At 45.8% G+C, this 16,171-nt stretch overlaps 1 protein-coding gene across 1 annotated transcript in view; it reads right to left on the bottom strand.

Annotated features, from left to right (window-relative positions):
- The window catches only part of sgsm3 (small G protein signaling modulator 3), a 117,993-nt gene that overhangs the window by 20,395 nt on the left and 81,427 nt on the right, over nucleotides 1-16,171 (bottom strand). The window contains exons 17-18 of the mRNA XM_063062598.1: nucleotides 9,033-9,087; nucleotides 1,786-1,835 (exon numbers count right to left, since the gene is read on the bottom strand). Of these exons, the coding sequence (XP_062918668.1) occupies nucleotides 1,786-1,835; nucleotides 9,033-9,087 (105 nt within the window). The remainder of the gene's footprint in view (nucleotides 1-1,785; nucleotides 1,836-9,032; nucleotides 9,088-16,171) is intronic.

The raw sequence follows: 16,171 nt of genomic DNA, 5'->3' as shown, positions 1-16,171 counted from the left end.
CCCTTTCCAAGCACCTGATCTACCTGTTCTACCACCTTCAGTGATACGTGGACAGGTTCTTCGAAGTTCCTCTGTTCCTATTCGCTTCTCATTATCTGAATTCTCCTGCCTTGTTGCCCTCCCTGACTCCTCCCACCACACCCTCCTTCAGAGTGAATTCCACCTGGCACTTCTATGCCCATTCATCTGAGACCATCCTCCTCACTGTCAAGCACACAACCAATTTTGACTTCAGTGATAAACTTTTTAATTGCAACCCATCCATTCCAGTCTAAATTACACCACAGAGTGCTTGATTCCATTTTTATATGGCCGGCTGCAGGGAGATATTTGCCAGTACTGGCTTTGCTCTCACTCACCGGTCACTAGCTCTGATGTTCTCTCCGTAGACTAATCATACACAGCCTCACCCTCCAATTCAAGTTCACGTTTAATCGTCATTCAACCATACACATGAATGCAGCCAAACGAAACAGCGCTACTCCGGGGCCAAGACGCAAAACACAGTACTAACTGTCATACACAGTACAAGGAAAATACAGCACATATAAGATAGCAAGAACATATATCAATAAAATAGTAACACAAAAAATATAGTCCATGTCCCTGAGTTGCACAATAATGACTAGTGATGACTCATAAAGACTAGTGTGCACAAAAATAGTCATAGTCATACTTTATTGATCCCGACGGAACCTGATTTTCAATAAAGTATGGCTATGACTATGACTATTTTATGCTGTGCAATTTTTTGCACAGTGACAACAACATGTGCGCACTGAATTTTACATCTAGAGGTGTTCCTTTTAACAGCTAGCAAAACACTGTCAATAAGAACTTTGATGTCCTCTGGGTTTGATCGTTGTCGCTCTCATTCATCTGCCCTCTCACATAACACACGTAGCAGGCCTGTAATGGGTAATGAAGGATTTTCTTGCCAGAGCTTTTGAACGTCGTCCATATGTGATTTGCTTGCTAAATGACGCCTTGAAAAGTCAAGTTTCCAAATGTTGCTCTGCTTCTTCCCACTTGCAAATTCTCCAGCAACTTTTGCATTGTGACAATACACATAGTAACAGCAGTTTCTGCATTGTACAGAAATATTTCTCTTAGCTGCATGTTCCTGACCTCATGAGCTTTCGGTGAAGCAGTTTCTACTGTCTCATTAAGCCATTCCACTTTAAGTGAACTAGCAGTTCTTTTGCCCTTCATGCTTCTTTGGAATTCGACATAGTGAATCAATAATTTCTTCAATAAAATCAGTATAAATAAAGCCAGTTCTAAAATTTGCAGACAAAACATCGCAAACTCCATGTTGTCAACACCACCTGCATCAGAAACCGGAAAAGGAAATGTGACCGTGTACGATCATGAAATATACTTAATGTGCCAATGAGGTAGAGGGTGACAACCTTTTGGGCGCATTTTAATTTCCTTTGTGCACTGGTAATAAAAGATGTGTGCACGTGCACACGCTCACACCTTAGAGGGAACATTGTGTTGTTAGCAGTCTGCAGTCAAACACAATACACCTTCACTTGGTGAATTCTACTTCTGCCTGCTGTGGCTCAATGGCATTTATAGATTCATAAAGTTACCCAGCATGGAAACATGCTTGACTTGTCATTAAGCTCACCTTGGAGTGAGGGCAAAGTCATTCTCAGGAGAGGATGAGAAGGATGTGTATCCTGTGCACGTGACTGCAGTTATACCGCGTGTAGGTGCTGGGCACACAAGTATGGATACTACTCACGACTAACTTAGCTGTCCCATCAGAGAGCTCACCTCTTTACTACGTTCGTCCAGGATCTCCACGAACTTCGCAGGAAACCAGCCTGTTGGAGGAAAAGTTCAAGAGATGAGTTTATTAGAATCAAAGCGAACTCCTTCTCCCCCGTCTCTGAATCCACCGTGAAATAGCAACAGGCAGAAGAATTAACAGGAACGCTGTGTCCGTCTTCACCGGAGACGCAAACAACCTACAGATGGACAAAGACTCGAGTGAGAATGAGGAACTGAGGGGAATTAGTATCAGGTAAAAAGTATCAGAGGTCATGCGTTTAAGGGGAGAGGCGGGAAGCTTAAGGCACGTGTGTGAGGCAATGTTTGGCTTTTAGTTGCACAGTGGGTGGTAGGTGCTGAGAACAGATTGCCAGGGAGGAGTGCTGGAAGCAGATGTGACAGTGCCGTTCCAGATGCAGGGAATGGAGGGATATGGACCATGTACAGGCACAAGAGATGTACTTGGCATCGTGTTCAGCGCCAACATTGTGTACTGTTCTATGTTCTAGAGAAGATAGTGAGACAGATTCCAACGATCTCATGATCCACGTCCCAGAGATTTGGGAGAGGCCGATATGGAGGTAGTGAAGATAGCTATTGTTTCACAATCCCACACATTTTGGAATGGTTTCTGTGGAGTGATGGATGGCAAATATGAACCGGGGAAGTACTGACCTGCTGATCTGACACTGGTAGTTGGGAAAATGAGGGATGGAAAAACAACATCTAGCATAGGGCTGGATCGGCGTGGATTTCCTTTTTTAAGGAAAATCACATTGCACTAACTTAAGCAGATGTCAGCAGGAGAATAAATAGGGAGGATGTGGCATGTTTGGTAAGATCCCACAAAGGAGGAGATTGGCTAACATGGTGAGAGCACATAGACTCAGGAGTGATGGACAAACAAGGAGGAGAACTGGTTGACATTAAGAGCAGAAATTAATGGATACTTCACAGGCTGTGACTAGTAGGGCACAGCAGGGATCAGTGACAGCTATTCGTTGTGTCCCATCTATTGCCAATGATGGATGTGGGTTAAAATGCCATATCTTCAAGTTTGCTGTCAATATAAACCAGGGATCTGAGAGATGGAAAAATGTGGAGTGACTATAAAATAGTGAGAGATTGGATCATGTTAATGTTCAACGAGACCTAGGTTTCCTGTACACACTGAAAGCCAACACACGTAGTTAGGAAAGCAATTGCTCTATTGACTTTAATTATGAGACAACGTAGAGGACAAGGGTAAGGAGTCTTTGTACGGTTATACAGACCTTGGTGAGACCACACCTGGAGCATCATTTGTAGTTTTGGCCTCTTTTCCTAAAAGAGGATGCACTTGTCATAAAGAAAGTATAATGAAAATTCAGAAAAATGGGTCCGGGGTGGCAGGTTTGCTGTGTGAGGAGAGATTGAGTAGACTATGCCAGTGTTCTCTTAAGTTTAGATGAGTGGCAGGAGAACTCATTAAACTTTACTAATTCATTACAGGGATGGATGCAGGGAGGAGGCATCCCTCGCTGGGGAATCAACAATTTGATGTCACGGCTCAGGTAAGAGGTTGGCCACTTGGGACTAGGATATGGAGAAGTGTTTTTTTTAACACGAAGGATGAACCTTTGGAATTCTCCATCCCAAACCACTGCAGAGGGTAAATGACTAACCCCATTCAGAAAAGAGGTCAAGAGATTTGTGAACACTAAGGGAATCAAAGGACACGTGCACAATGTTGAGAAATGACACAGAGGTAGGAGATCGGCCAAGGTCCTGATGAATACACAATCAGCTCGAAGGGCTAGATGATCTATTGCAGCTCCCTTTTTGTTGTGATTTTATGTCCTCAATAAAATTCCATTAACTCCCTCGGAGCTGACCTGCCCTTCCCATATCCAACCAGCTTTCCCTCAGAAATACTTCCATCTACCGTTGTCACCATCCCTCTCACCTGGATCCACTACTGTACATCCAGAGGGAGTCTGGAATCTGGAACAGACTGCCTGAGGGGGTGGCGGAGACAGGTACTCTTACAACATTTAAGTAGTATCTAGAGGAGTATCTGAATTACCAAGACAAAGGAAGCTACAGACTGAGCGCTGGCAAATGGGATTGGTACAGATGAGCACTTAATGACCAGCATGGATAGGGTGAGCCTGTTTCTAGAACATAGAACATAGATCAGTACAGCTCAGCGACAGGCCCTTTGGCCCACAGCGTTGCCCTGAAATAATTATATTGGTAATCAAATGTCCAACTAAACAATCCCTGCTGCCTACATAATGTCCATACCCTGGGCATTCATATGTCTAGCTTGGAGCCTTCTTCAAGTTGCTATCATATCTGAGTTCCAGGGTCTCACCCATCTCTGCGTGAAGAACTTGCCCCACACATCTCTCTTTAACTTAACCCCTCTCACCTTAAATGCATATCCTCTGGTACTAGACATTTGAAAGGGATGCAGGCTCTCTATCTATTGCCTCTCATAATCTAATAATCCTTTATCAGGTCTCCCCTCAGTCTCCAGAGTAAACAATTGAAGTTTGTCCAACTTCTCCTTTTAGCACATTCCTTCTAAAACAGGCAGCTTCCTGGTAAACCTTTTCTGCATCCTCTCCAAATAATCTCTATCCTTCCTAAATGGGGCAACCAGGAATGACTCCTAATACAGTTAGAGTTTTAGAAAGCTGCAATTTAACTTCCTGATTCTTGAACTCAGTTCCTCAACTAATAAAGGAACACATGCCATACGCCCTCTCCACCACCTGTCAACCAGGGAGAGAGGGACTTGGACCCGAAGGTCCCTTTACACATCAACACTGTTACGGGTCTCTCCATTATTTTTATTTAGTGATACAGCGCGGAGTGGGTCCTTTCGGTCCTACGAGCTACACCGCTCCAGCAACCCTGATTAACAATGACCAGTTAACCTACCCAGTATGTCTTTGGACTGTGGAAGGAAACCGGAGCACCGGGTGAAAACCTACACATTCCACAGGGGACATGCATGGACACTCCTTACAGAGTGGCGCCGGAATTGAACTCCGATCTCCGGAATGCCCCAGCTGTAACAGCGTTGCGCTAACTGCTGTGATAATGTACCATCTCTTTATGTTCAACCTCCTAAAGTGCAACATTTCACATTTGGCTGGGCTGAGCTCCATCCACCATTTCTCGGCCCATAACTGCAACTAATCTCTATCCCACTATACCCTTTGCCAGTCTTTTGTGCAATTCACAACATCACCAATCTGGTTCTATACCTAATCCTTGTATCACCTACAAATTTACTCTCCGACCCTTCTACATTTTCACCCAGGTCATTTATATACATCACAAACAGGTCCCAGTACAGATTTCCGAGGAACACCACTAGTCACAGATATCTCCAGCTAGAATAAGTCCCATCAACCACTACCCTGTCTCTTAGAACACAGAACATAGAACAGTACAGCACAGAAACAGGCCCTTTGGCCCACAATGTTGTGCTGAACCAGCCAAAAAGTAAACTAAAAAAAACCCAAAAACTAATCCCTCCAACCTACACAATGTACACAACCCTCCATCTTCCTTACATCCATGTGCCTATCCAAACATCTCTTACAAGTCTCCAATGTATTTGCCTCTACCACCATTCCAGACAGCACATTCCAGGCATCCACCAATCTTTGAGTAAAAAAATTACCCCTCACATCCTCCTTGAACCTACCCCCTCTCACCTTTAACTCGTGCCCTCTGGTATTAGACATTTCTAAGATACTCCCTGTCTACTCTATCTGTACCTCTCATAATCTTATAAACCTCTATCAGTTCTCCCCTCAGTCTCTGCAGCTTCAGAGAAAACAACCCAAAGTTTGTCCAGCCTCTCGTGATAGCCTGCGGCCTCTAAACCAGGCAGCATCCTGGTAAAGCTCTCCAAAGCCTCAACATCCTTCCTGGAGTGGGGCGACCAGAACTGTAGGCAATACTCCAGACATGGCCAAACCAGGGTTTTATAAAGTTGCAACATAACCTCTTGACTTCTGAACTCAATGCCTCGTCTAATAAGCACAGGCAAACCCATTCTGAATCCAATTGCTCAGTTCTCATGAATTTTAATCTTCTGGTTAAGCCTCCCATGAGGGACCTAGTTGAGCACAAAGTGTTTGTCTGAACACATGAATCTATCTATACTTTGTAACATCTCTCTCTGCCACTCCCTGGCTATGCCTGCATCCCCCTCCTTGCCCGGCTGCCTAACGGGTGGGGAGCGGGTGACCACACGTACAGACCAAAGGGGGAACGGATTAAAGGGTAAGAATGACTCAGCTGGGGAAACAGACCAACTCAAGAGTGGAGGGAGCTAGTTGGATGGGGCTGATGTGTGTCGGGGGGTGGGGGGAGGAAATGAGTGAGAGGGGAGGGGTTTACTCACAGGCTAACGGGCAAGGTGTGTCAGAGGGCGCAAGAATGGGGTTGCAGGAAGTTAAAGAAGACAAAAGTCAAAGTGTGGTTGTGAGCAGGCATGTCGGAAAGAGAACGTTTGAAAACTAGAGAGAGGCAGGAATGTGAGGAAGAGAAAGGAGGGCATTGTGAGTCTGCCGTCTGTGGGTTAAAGACCTTTGACTCTGATGCCAGCCAAGAGAGAAGAGTTGTGCATGACTGGGCAAACTGCAAACTCTCAATGTGCTGAAAGAAGACCGTTGTTTAAAGAACAAACAAAATCAAATTTGTCACAGAAACCTCAGCAGCTTTTCACACTAATGGTAGGTCAATTACTCCAGAGAAGTAGCACAGTGAAGAGATACCAAATGTTACTGAGGGAATTCTACAGGTAAGACGGTGAGAGGGAGAAAGTGAGAGAGAAAGAGAGAGTGGGAGAGAAGGAGGGAGGGAGAGAGAGGGGGAGAGGAGAGAGGGTGGGAGAGGAAGAAGGGAGAGAAGCGGATGGGCAGATAGAGAGGGAGAGAAGGGGGGAAGAAAAGCAAAGCTGATGGGCTGTTACAGTGGTGACTTTGGAGACTGCAGTCTGGAACAAAGGTTAGACTATTTGACAAAGCAACAGAGGATCTTCTGAAATACATTCAGCAGACCTTCCTGGTTATGTAACAATTTCCAACTCAATAAGGAAGAGGTCTTTGCTGGTTTAGAGGACATTCACCAAGCTAATTCCTGGGATAAGGGTTGTAACTATGAGGAGTGGCTCGACAATCTAGGTCGGTATTCCAGAGAGTTTAGAAGGATGAGGGTTAAAGGGTGGTGGGGGGGGGGGGCAAGGTCAGCCTCAGGGTAAGGATGGGAGAGATTGTGGCTGCTTTCCTAACAATGACGAGAGCTGAGAGTAGGGTTTGGATGATGGGTTGTCAAACTGGACCATTAACTGTTTCTCTCTCCACAGATGCTGCCTGTTCTGCTGAGTGTTTCCAGCATCTGCTGATTTCATCTGAGGCTGAGAGGTGACTTGATGTAGACAGTCTAGAACTTTTTAATGCCTTGGAGCTCTGCCGTTAGTTGAGGGGTCCACGGACCCCAGTTTGGGAACCCCTGCTCTAGATCATGAGTGGCTCAGAGGGGGGAGATTGAAGCTCCCACCAGCAGGTGATTCAAGAGGGGGTGGAGGGTTAGGGCACAGATTTTAAGATTTTGAACAAAAGGGTATGTGACAAAAACTTTCTCGTGTGGTCAGTGTGGATCTGGGTCTCACTGCCTGTGGGGTATTGGTAAAGTGAATTATCATACGAAGCCTATTCAGTCTTTTGAGTTTGTTCTGCCAGCTGTCAAGGCTATGATTAATCTCACATCTCAGCCTCACTTTCCAGCACTGGTGGACACACCTGGCAACTCTACAGTAAAGCACTTGGACTCCAGCAGTTCAGGAAAGAGGCACGTCAGCAGCTCCTTAATGATGAACTTAGCAACATCCAGAAGGCGAATTTTAAAAATGAGGAAGATTAATTTGCGGGGCAGAGGAGTAAAGTGGGGAGTGGGACTGAAGGAACGGCTCCACCAGCAACAAGCTGCCTCTGTGCCAGAATGATTCACAGGTCAGTGCTGCTATATGTTGGGAACTTCTGGTAAGTCATGGCCCACAATGTAATTTCTAGAGCAGGGGTTCCCAACCTGGGGTCCACCCACCCTTTGGTCAATGGTAAGGGTCCATGACATAGAAAAGGTTGGGAACCCCTGGTCTAGAGCAACACCCACAAAGTGCTGGAGGAACTCAACAAGGTCAGGCAGCATCTATGGAGGGGAATAACAGTCGATGTTTCAGGACGAGATCCTTCATCAGGACTGGAAAAGAAGGGAGAAGAAGAAAGTGTAGCAGTCAGCGTGATGCTGTCACAGCTTGGGGTATCGGAGTTCAGTTCTGGCGCGGTCTGAAAGGAGTTTGTACGTTCTAGCTGTGGCTGCATGGATTTCTTCCAGGTGCTCTGGTTTCCTTCCACAGTCCAAAGGCGTACGGGGTGTCAGGTTAATTGGTCAGTGCAAAGTATTCTGTTATTAGGCTAAGGGTTAAACAGGTGGGGTGCTGAGCTGGAAGGGCCTGTTTTACGCTGTATCCCTAAATAAAATGAAATAGCGTGGGGAAGGACGAGGACGAGTACAAGGTGGCAGGTGACAGGTGAGGGGGGAAGGTGGGTGGGTGAGGTGGGGGAAATGAAGTGAGAAGCTGTAAGGTAGAATTAAAACCCTCTCCCCTTTCCCCTTCCCTCTTTTTCCATTCCCCATTCCGGCTCCCTTTCTACCTCTTCTCTTCTCCTCACCTGCCCACCACCTCCCCCTGGTGCCCCTTCTCCTTCCCTTTCTCCCATGGTCCACTCTCCTCTCCTAACAGATTCCTTCTTTGGCCCTTTACCGTTCCCGCCTCTCACTTCCCAGCTTCTTACTTCATCCCCTCCCTCCCCGACCCACCCATCTACCTTCCCCCTCACTGCACTTCACCTCTCACCTTCCGGCTTGTATTCCTTGCCCAGCCCCACCTTCTTATTCTGGCTTCTTCCCCCTCCCCCCTTCTTTCTGAGAGTCTCGGCCAAAAACGCTGACTGTTCATTCCCTTCCATAGATGCTGCCCGACCTGTTGAGCTCCTCCTGAACTTTGTGTGTTTATTGTTGCTCCGGATTTCCGGCATCTGCAGAAGCTGTTGTGAATATAATTTCTACCTGTCCAGACTGTAACCAGGTGGGCAGGAGTCTGTCCCAAGCCCGAACGCCCCTCAATCGACCCAGGTTGACTATCCACGAAGCTGACAGACTGAAGGGCAATGTGAGGCACTCACCTCGTAGACCGTTCAGCTCTCCCACCCAGCAATGCTCATCCTTCTGAGAGATAATCTGAAAGGTACAAGTGTCCACCTCAGTTACATGGAAATACAGGCTTCGAGATTCAACAACCAAAGCAACAAAGAACATTGCAAGAACAACCGGGTTTGCAGAGCACCTGATCGAAAACTAGTCACTTCACATGAATTAGCAGGATCATCAGACACCCTACAGTGTAAACCGTGTGGTTGAGGAATGGCACTGACTGTCCATCCAATACTTTTTAACCGCTTTGTTGAGGGAGGGATGTTGCTTTCGCTTCCACATGTTCAATGCCTCAGAAAACCGAACTTGTGGCTTGTCTATTTGTCCTGGAGCAGGCCTTGAACCTTGCAGAACTTCAGACAGAGAGGCAGGAGGCAAGCTGAGAAAAATATTTCAATGGTTGAAGGGTGAGATACTGTTCTCTTGGGCTCTGAGACCATTGTCTGCGTGTTCCTTATCCCAGGCAGGGCCAGATACTGACAGCTACCAATCTATGCCACCTCCAGGGAACTATGGACATCCCTGTAGATTCACATTCCAAGTGCCCTGCCACCTTTTGCATGTTCCTTACGCCTATTTGACATCCTAACTTGGCATATCCCCGTAAACCCACACCAGTTCTTCTAGATGTACCACAGAAAACATCTTATCCGGATGCATCATGGCTTGCTGTGGTAACTGCTCTGCCTGAGGCCGTAAAGAACCGCAGGGAGCTCTCAACATGGCTCAGCACATCACAAAAACCAGCCTCCCCTCCATGGACTACACTTCTTGCTGCCTCGGTAAAGTTGCCAACATAATCAAAGACCCCACCCATCCTGGACATCTTCTCCTCCCATTGTGCAATAGACTATTACAAAGGTGCGTTGAGATCATAAGACCATAAGACAAAGGAGCAGAAGTCAGCCATTCCGCCATTGTATCATGAGCTGATCCATTCTCCCATTTAGTCCCACTCCCCCGCCTTCTCACCATAACCTTTGATGCCCTGGCTACTCAGATACCTATCAATCTCTGCCTTAAATACACCCAATGACTTGACCTCCACTGCAGCCCATGGCAACAAATTCCATAGATTCACCAGAGATAGAATGGTAGAACAATAAGTGAGTGCAGAATAAATTTATATATGTATGTATGTATGTACTTATTTATTGAGACAAAGCATGGAGTAGTCCCTTCCGGTCTTTTGAGCCACACTGCCCACTATCCCCCAGTTTAACCCCAACCTAATTACAGGACAATTTACAATGACCAATGGACTGTGGGAGGAAACTGGAGGAAACCCACGCGGTCACGGGGAGAATGTACAAACTCCTTACAGACCGCACTGGGAATTGAGCCCGGGTCTCTGGTACTGTAAACCGTTGTGCTAACCACTACGCTGAAGAGCTACAGGGAAACAGCAGTGCAGGTTGGCAATAGGGTGCAAGGCCATAGCGAGGTCAATGGTGAAGTCAAGAGACCATCTTATTTTAGTAGCCTTATAACAACAGGATAGAAGGCTGCTAGCCCTTGAACCTGATGGCATGTGATTTCATGCTTTTTTATCTTCTGCCTGATGTGAGCGGGGAATCAGAATTAGAACCAGGTTGAATATCACCGGCATATATCGTGAAATTTGTTGTTTTGTGGCAGCAATGCACTGCAATTCATAATAATGAAAACTATAAATCACTATATGTAAAATTAAATAAGTAGTGAGAAAAACTCCTGAGGTAATGTTGAAGGGTTTATCGTCCATTCAGAAATCGGATGGTAGAGGGGAAGAAGCTGTTCCTGAATCATAGTGTGTGTCTTCAGGCTCCTGTACCTCCTCTTTGATGGTAGCAATGAGAAGATGGCATGTCCTGGGTGATGGGGGTCCTTAATGATGGACGCCACCTTTTTGAGGCTTTGCCTTTTGAAGGCGTTTTGGATTCTGGGGAGGCTGGTGCCCATGATGGAGGTGGCAAAGTTTACAACTTCCTGCAGCTTTTTCTGATCCTGTGCTGTGGCCCCTCCGTACCAGATGGTGATGCAGCCAGTTAGAATGCTCTCCACGGTACATATGTAGAAATTTGTGACTGTCTTTGGTGACATACCAAATCTCCTCAAACTCCTAATGAACTATAGCCACTGTCGTGCCCTCTTTGTAATTGCATCAATATGTTGGGGTCAGGGTAAATCCACAGAGATGGTGACACCCAGGAGTTTGAAACTGCTCACCCTTTCCACTTCTAATCCCTCGATGAGGACCGGTGTGTATTCCCTGGACTTTCCCATCCTGAAGTCCACAATCAATTCCTTGGCCTTACTGACATTGTGAAGTGTGCCAGTGTTGGCTGTCAGCATGGAGGAGATGTTACTTCCGATCCGCACTGACTGTGGTCTCCTGGCGAGGAAGTCAAGGATTCAGTTGTAGAGGGAGGTACGGAGGCCCAGGTCTTTGAGCTTGCTGTTTATAACTGAAGATATGATTGTGTTGAATGCTGTGCTTTAGTCTTTAGCCTAACATAGGTATTGCAATTGTCCAGGTGATCCAAGGCCTAGTGGACAGCCATTGAGATTGCATCTGCTGCAGACCTATTGTGTTGGTAGGCAAATTGCAGTGGGTCCAGGTCCTTGCTTAGGCAGGAGTTGGTTCTAGTCATGACCAACCTCTCAAAGCATTTCATCACAGAAGATGTAAGTGCCAGTGATAGTCATTGAAGCAGCTCACCCTCCTCCTCTTAGGCACTGTTATGATTGAAATATTGCGGAATATTGGCAGCTCGGGTTGGCTATTTGGAAGTTTGAGCTCGGCAAAGTGTTTGCAGACGTTTTGGCTCCAATCGAGAGGCCATCGTCAGAGCGCAGTCCCAATGATCCTCCCTCAAAGCCAATAAATCAAAATCTTCTACTGCTAAACTGCTCACAGCGTTTTGAACCAGCCACCCAGATCATGACATCTTGTCACTGTCGATTCGAACCCCAGAGGAGTGTAGAAGCTGGCATTCCAAGGAGACAACACCCTCAACTGCACACTGATGATGGCTTCTCAATTGGAGCTGAAACTTCTGCAAACTCTTTCCCAAACTTCCAAACTGGTACGGCTGTCGTCCTTTTGAAGCAGGTGGGAACCTCCGACTGCAGCACTGGGAGATTGAAGATGTCCTTGAACACTCCCACCAACTGGTTGGCACAGGTTTTCAGAGACCCAGCAGGTCCGCCAACAGGGCCTACACCTTGCGAGGGTTCACCCCCTTGAAAGATGTTCTGACGTTGGCCTCTGAGACAGAGATCGCGGAGTCACCGGATGCTGCAGGGGTTGGCACAGGTGTAGTTTTATTCTCCCTTTCAATGCGTGCCTAAAAGGAGTTGAGCTCATCTAGGAGCAAAGCATCGCAGCCATTCATGATGTCAATTTCATTCATGACGAGGAGAAGAGAGAATGTGTATGTGCAGTAAATGGTATGAATGTAAGGAACGCCGATGAATAGAGACCATGGTTCACTAAAAGCAGCAACATAGATTCACAGGGTTGTGAAGAAGGCATAGACATCCTTGTCCTCATAGGTCAGGGCACAGAATATATGAGCAGGGACATTAAAACAATGGCTAAGGCACTGTTGGAGTACTGTGCAAAGTCCTGCTCACCACAGCAGAAGAAGGACGTGGTTGCAGTGGAGGGAGCAGAGAGAAGATTTCCAAAGACGTTGCCTGGACTGGAGGCCCTCAGTTGTGGGGAGGAATTGGATAAGCTGGGTTCGCTTTCCCTGGACCGGAAGCTGAGTGTGACCTGATGGAAGTATATGAGATTATGGGAGGCAGGGATGGGGTAAATAGTCAAATGTTTTCCCATGGCAAGGGTATTAAAAACAAGAGGCATAGTTTTAAACTGAAAGCATAATTTAACGGGGTTCCTTGGGGTATTTTTTCTTATATATAGAGAGTGCTTGATACCAGGAATCTACTACCAGAGGGTGTACTAGAATCAAATACTATTACCGTATTTAAGATGTATTCCGATAGGAAGGCATTTAGACTGACTTAAATACAGTACTGTGCGAAAGTCTTAGGCACACTTAAAAAGCTAGGGTGCCAAAGACTTTTGCCTAGTACTCTCTTTGTTAATATGGAGTGGAGAGAGAGTTTATAAATCTGGTGGGAGCAAAGGATGTTTGGAATGGTGAGGGTGGAGCACCGCGGGAGGGGTGTGGGTCAGGTGGCAGGGTGGGGAGGTGGTTGGTGTGGGTGCAGATACACCCTGCCCTGAGACACCAGGCAAGGTCACTTGATTCCAAACAATTGGTTTATTGATCATTACAGAATGTCTATCTGGTGCTTCCCGCTCCCTTCTCCTTTTCCCCAAACATGATTCCCCTCTCCCTACCCCCTTCCCACTCTCAGTCCACAATAGAGACACATTTCAGAATCAGGTTTATCATCACTCACATATGTTAACGATTTTTTTGTGGTAGCAGTACAGTGCAACACACAAAATTACTACACTACTGTGCAAAAGTCTTAGGCGCCCCAGCTACAGGTATGTACCTAGAACTCTTGCACAGTACCGTAGGTATTAATGTGGACAAACAGGATCACTGTAGCTAGACAAAGGGGTCAGCATGACTGTGCTGGGCTGAAGGGCCTGTTTCTGTGCTGTACATCTCCATGACTCAGTGTGTTGAGAGCACGCCATTCCAGACTGGGAACTGTGTAATGAAGAAAGGAATAATAACTAATCTTCCTCTGGGGAAGTGGGAGGTGGGAGGGGGTTCCCTTAGGGAAAGACAACCAATACTGAAAAGAATTCTTCATTAAGATGTAGGGTGGGGGAGCAGAGACAGATTCTGTAGCTAGCATCCCGAATCGATAAAAGGCAAACAATGATGTGAGAGATGGGTGTGATAAATTGGGAAACACTAGAACATAGTTCAAGTTTAATCGTCATTCAACCGTACATGAATATCCATGAATGCAGCTAAATGAAACAGCATTACTCCAGGATCAAAATGCAAAACACAGTACCAACAGTCCCACACAGCACATACAAGATAGCAGTAAAATACAGTCACACAAAATAAAACTATATCCAAGACCCTAAATCCATGAAAGTTGTAGAAATCTGCAGTCAAACACAATACATCTTGTCTTCTGCCGTGTGAACACTGGGTGGCAGCATCGACTCCAGCTCGGACGCCTGGCTCCTGAGCAGCCGTAAACAGGCGACACTGCGGCTTGAGGCCCAGTCACCCCTACGACCGAGGCCCTGCAGCTTCCCCGCCGTCCGCCAATAAATCAGTGAGCTGGACTTGCAGCATTCCTCATACAACATTAGGGCATAGGAACAGGCACTTTGACCAACGATGTCGCACTGAACCAGCAACTAAACACCTAATTAAACCAATCCCTTCTACACAATGTCCACATCCCTCCATACTCACATGCCTTATCTATAAACACTGTAAAGCTTGACTGTGGAGAGGCAACCGGAAACTTTTACAGAGCTCACTGATGAATGATAACAATGGTTCATTCCCGACTGGAGTAAAAAGCAGCAAAGGAGGCTAAACTTTGGATTTCAAAATAAATCAGGGATTGTACTAGAGAAATAAAATGAGAGGGAGATTGCAGAGAACATAGAAACTGACTGATGAGGAAACAGTTAGTCAAGACAAATGAAGGTTCATTGTAGTCAGAAATGGAGTCTTTATAATGGGGAAAAAATGGTGGAACAATTAATTTCAAGTTCTGATTCTGTCTTCACAAAGGAGATATCCTTTCGGCTGCTTCCAGTGCTACCGTATCCTTTGTCCATCTTATTTGTTTTCTTATTTTTTATTGATTGAGATACAGAGTGGAATAGGCCCTTCTGGCCACGCCAACTGGCAATCCCCTGATTCAGCCCCAGCCTAATCACAGGACAATTACAACGACCATTAACCTGCCAATCGGCACGTCTTTGGACTGTGGAGGAAACCCACACGGTCACAGGGAGAACGTACAAATTCCTTACAGGCAGTGGCAGGAATGTCCAAGAAAGGACATAGTAGTATTGGAGATGGTCTAAAGGAGATTCACCAGGTTAATTCCTGGGATGGATAGCTTGTCTTATCAGCAGAAGCTAAACAATTTGAGTCTGAATGCTTTTGGAACTTAGAAGAGTGAGCATGACTTTATTGAAAGCTGCAAGGTCCTCAGGAGGCTTGACAGGATAAACGTCGAGATGTTTATACTAATGGAAGAGTTTTGAACGAGGAGATGCAGCTTCAAGGGGATGGTCTTTTAAAACTGTGGTACACAGAAATTTCTTCTCACATAGCGTTGTAAATCTTTGGAACTTTCTGCCCTACAGAGTTGTGGAGGCTAAATCATTAGAAGTACTTTAAGTGAAGGTAAATAAATTTTTGAAAGATCAGGGAATTGAGGGCGAAGGGGAATTTGAGGTTTGGGGTACATCAGCTCTAATCTTATGAAACAGACTTGAGGACCCAGGTGGTCAACTTCTTGCCCTCTCACTTCACCTGTCCATATCTGTTTGTAGGCTCTTTGCATCCTCCTCACCACCGGACTAGACTGTTTAATTCTTTAATTAGACTATTTAATTCTTAGAATAGACTTTAATCCTTAGATTAGACTGTTTGTTATTTTCTTTGCAGCTTAAAATTAATTACCTGCTTGTATTTTTTATAACTACATACATACATGTAACTGGATACAGTTGTTCAGTGTGTCTCCTAGTGGTTTCAGTTCTTTGTATCATTCTGGAAAGCTCTGGAAGATTCTCTGGTCCTGCACTATTTGAATAGAGGGTCTATGATTGGTTGACTCTTATCTACAAATTTGAATGGAATGCTCCTTATCCGTGGGCTGCCTGGCCTGCTGCGTTCACCAGCAACTTTGATGTGTGTTGTCAGCCATCTTTTTGCTTCTTTTCTCCTTTCTGTTACTGTCTGCTTTCAAATTTCTTTGTTCTCTTAACACTTAATAAAATGATTGTGAAGCAAGAAGTTTTGTGTCTCTTTTCTGATTGCTGAAAAAAGCTTGGATTAATGCGCCAGAATACAACATCACGTTGCCAGCCCACCTGACTTTGTACTGCCAACAGACTTAGCGACAGTACACTGGGATGGGGTGGCGGTGTGGA

The sequence above is a fragment of the Mobula hypostoma genome, chromosome 11 (assembly GCF_963921235.1).
Source record: "Mobula hypostoma chromosome 11, sMobHyp1.1, whole genome shotgun sequence".
Classification (NCBI taxonomy): domain Eukaryota; kingdom Metazoa; phylum Chordata; class Chondrichthyes; order Myliobatiformes; family Myliobatidae; genus Mobula; species Mobula hypostoma.
Note: the sequence above shows the minus strand (reverse complement) of the source record. Positions and strands in the feature narration are given on the sequence as shown.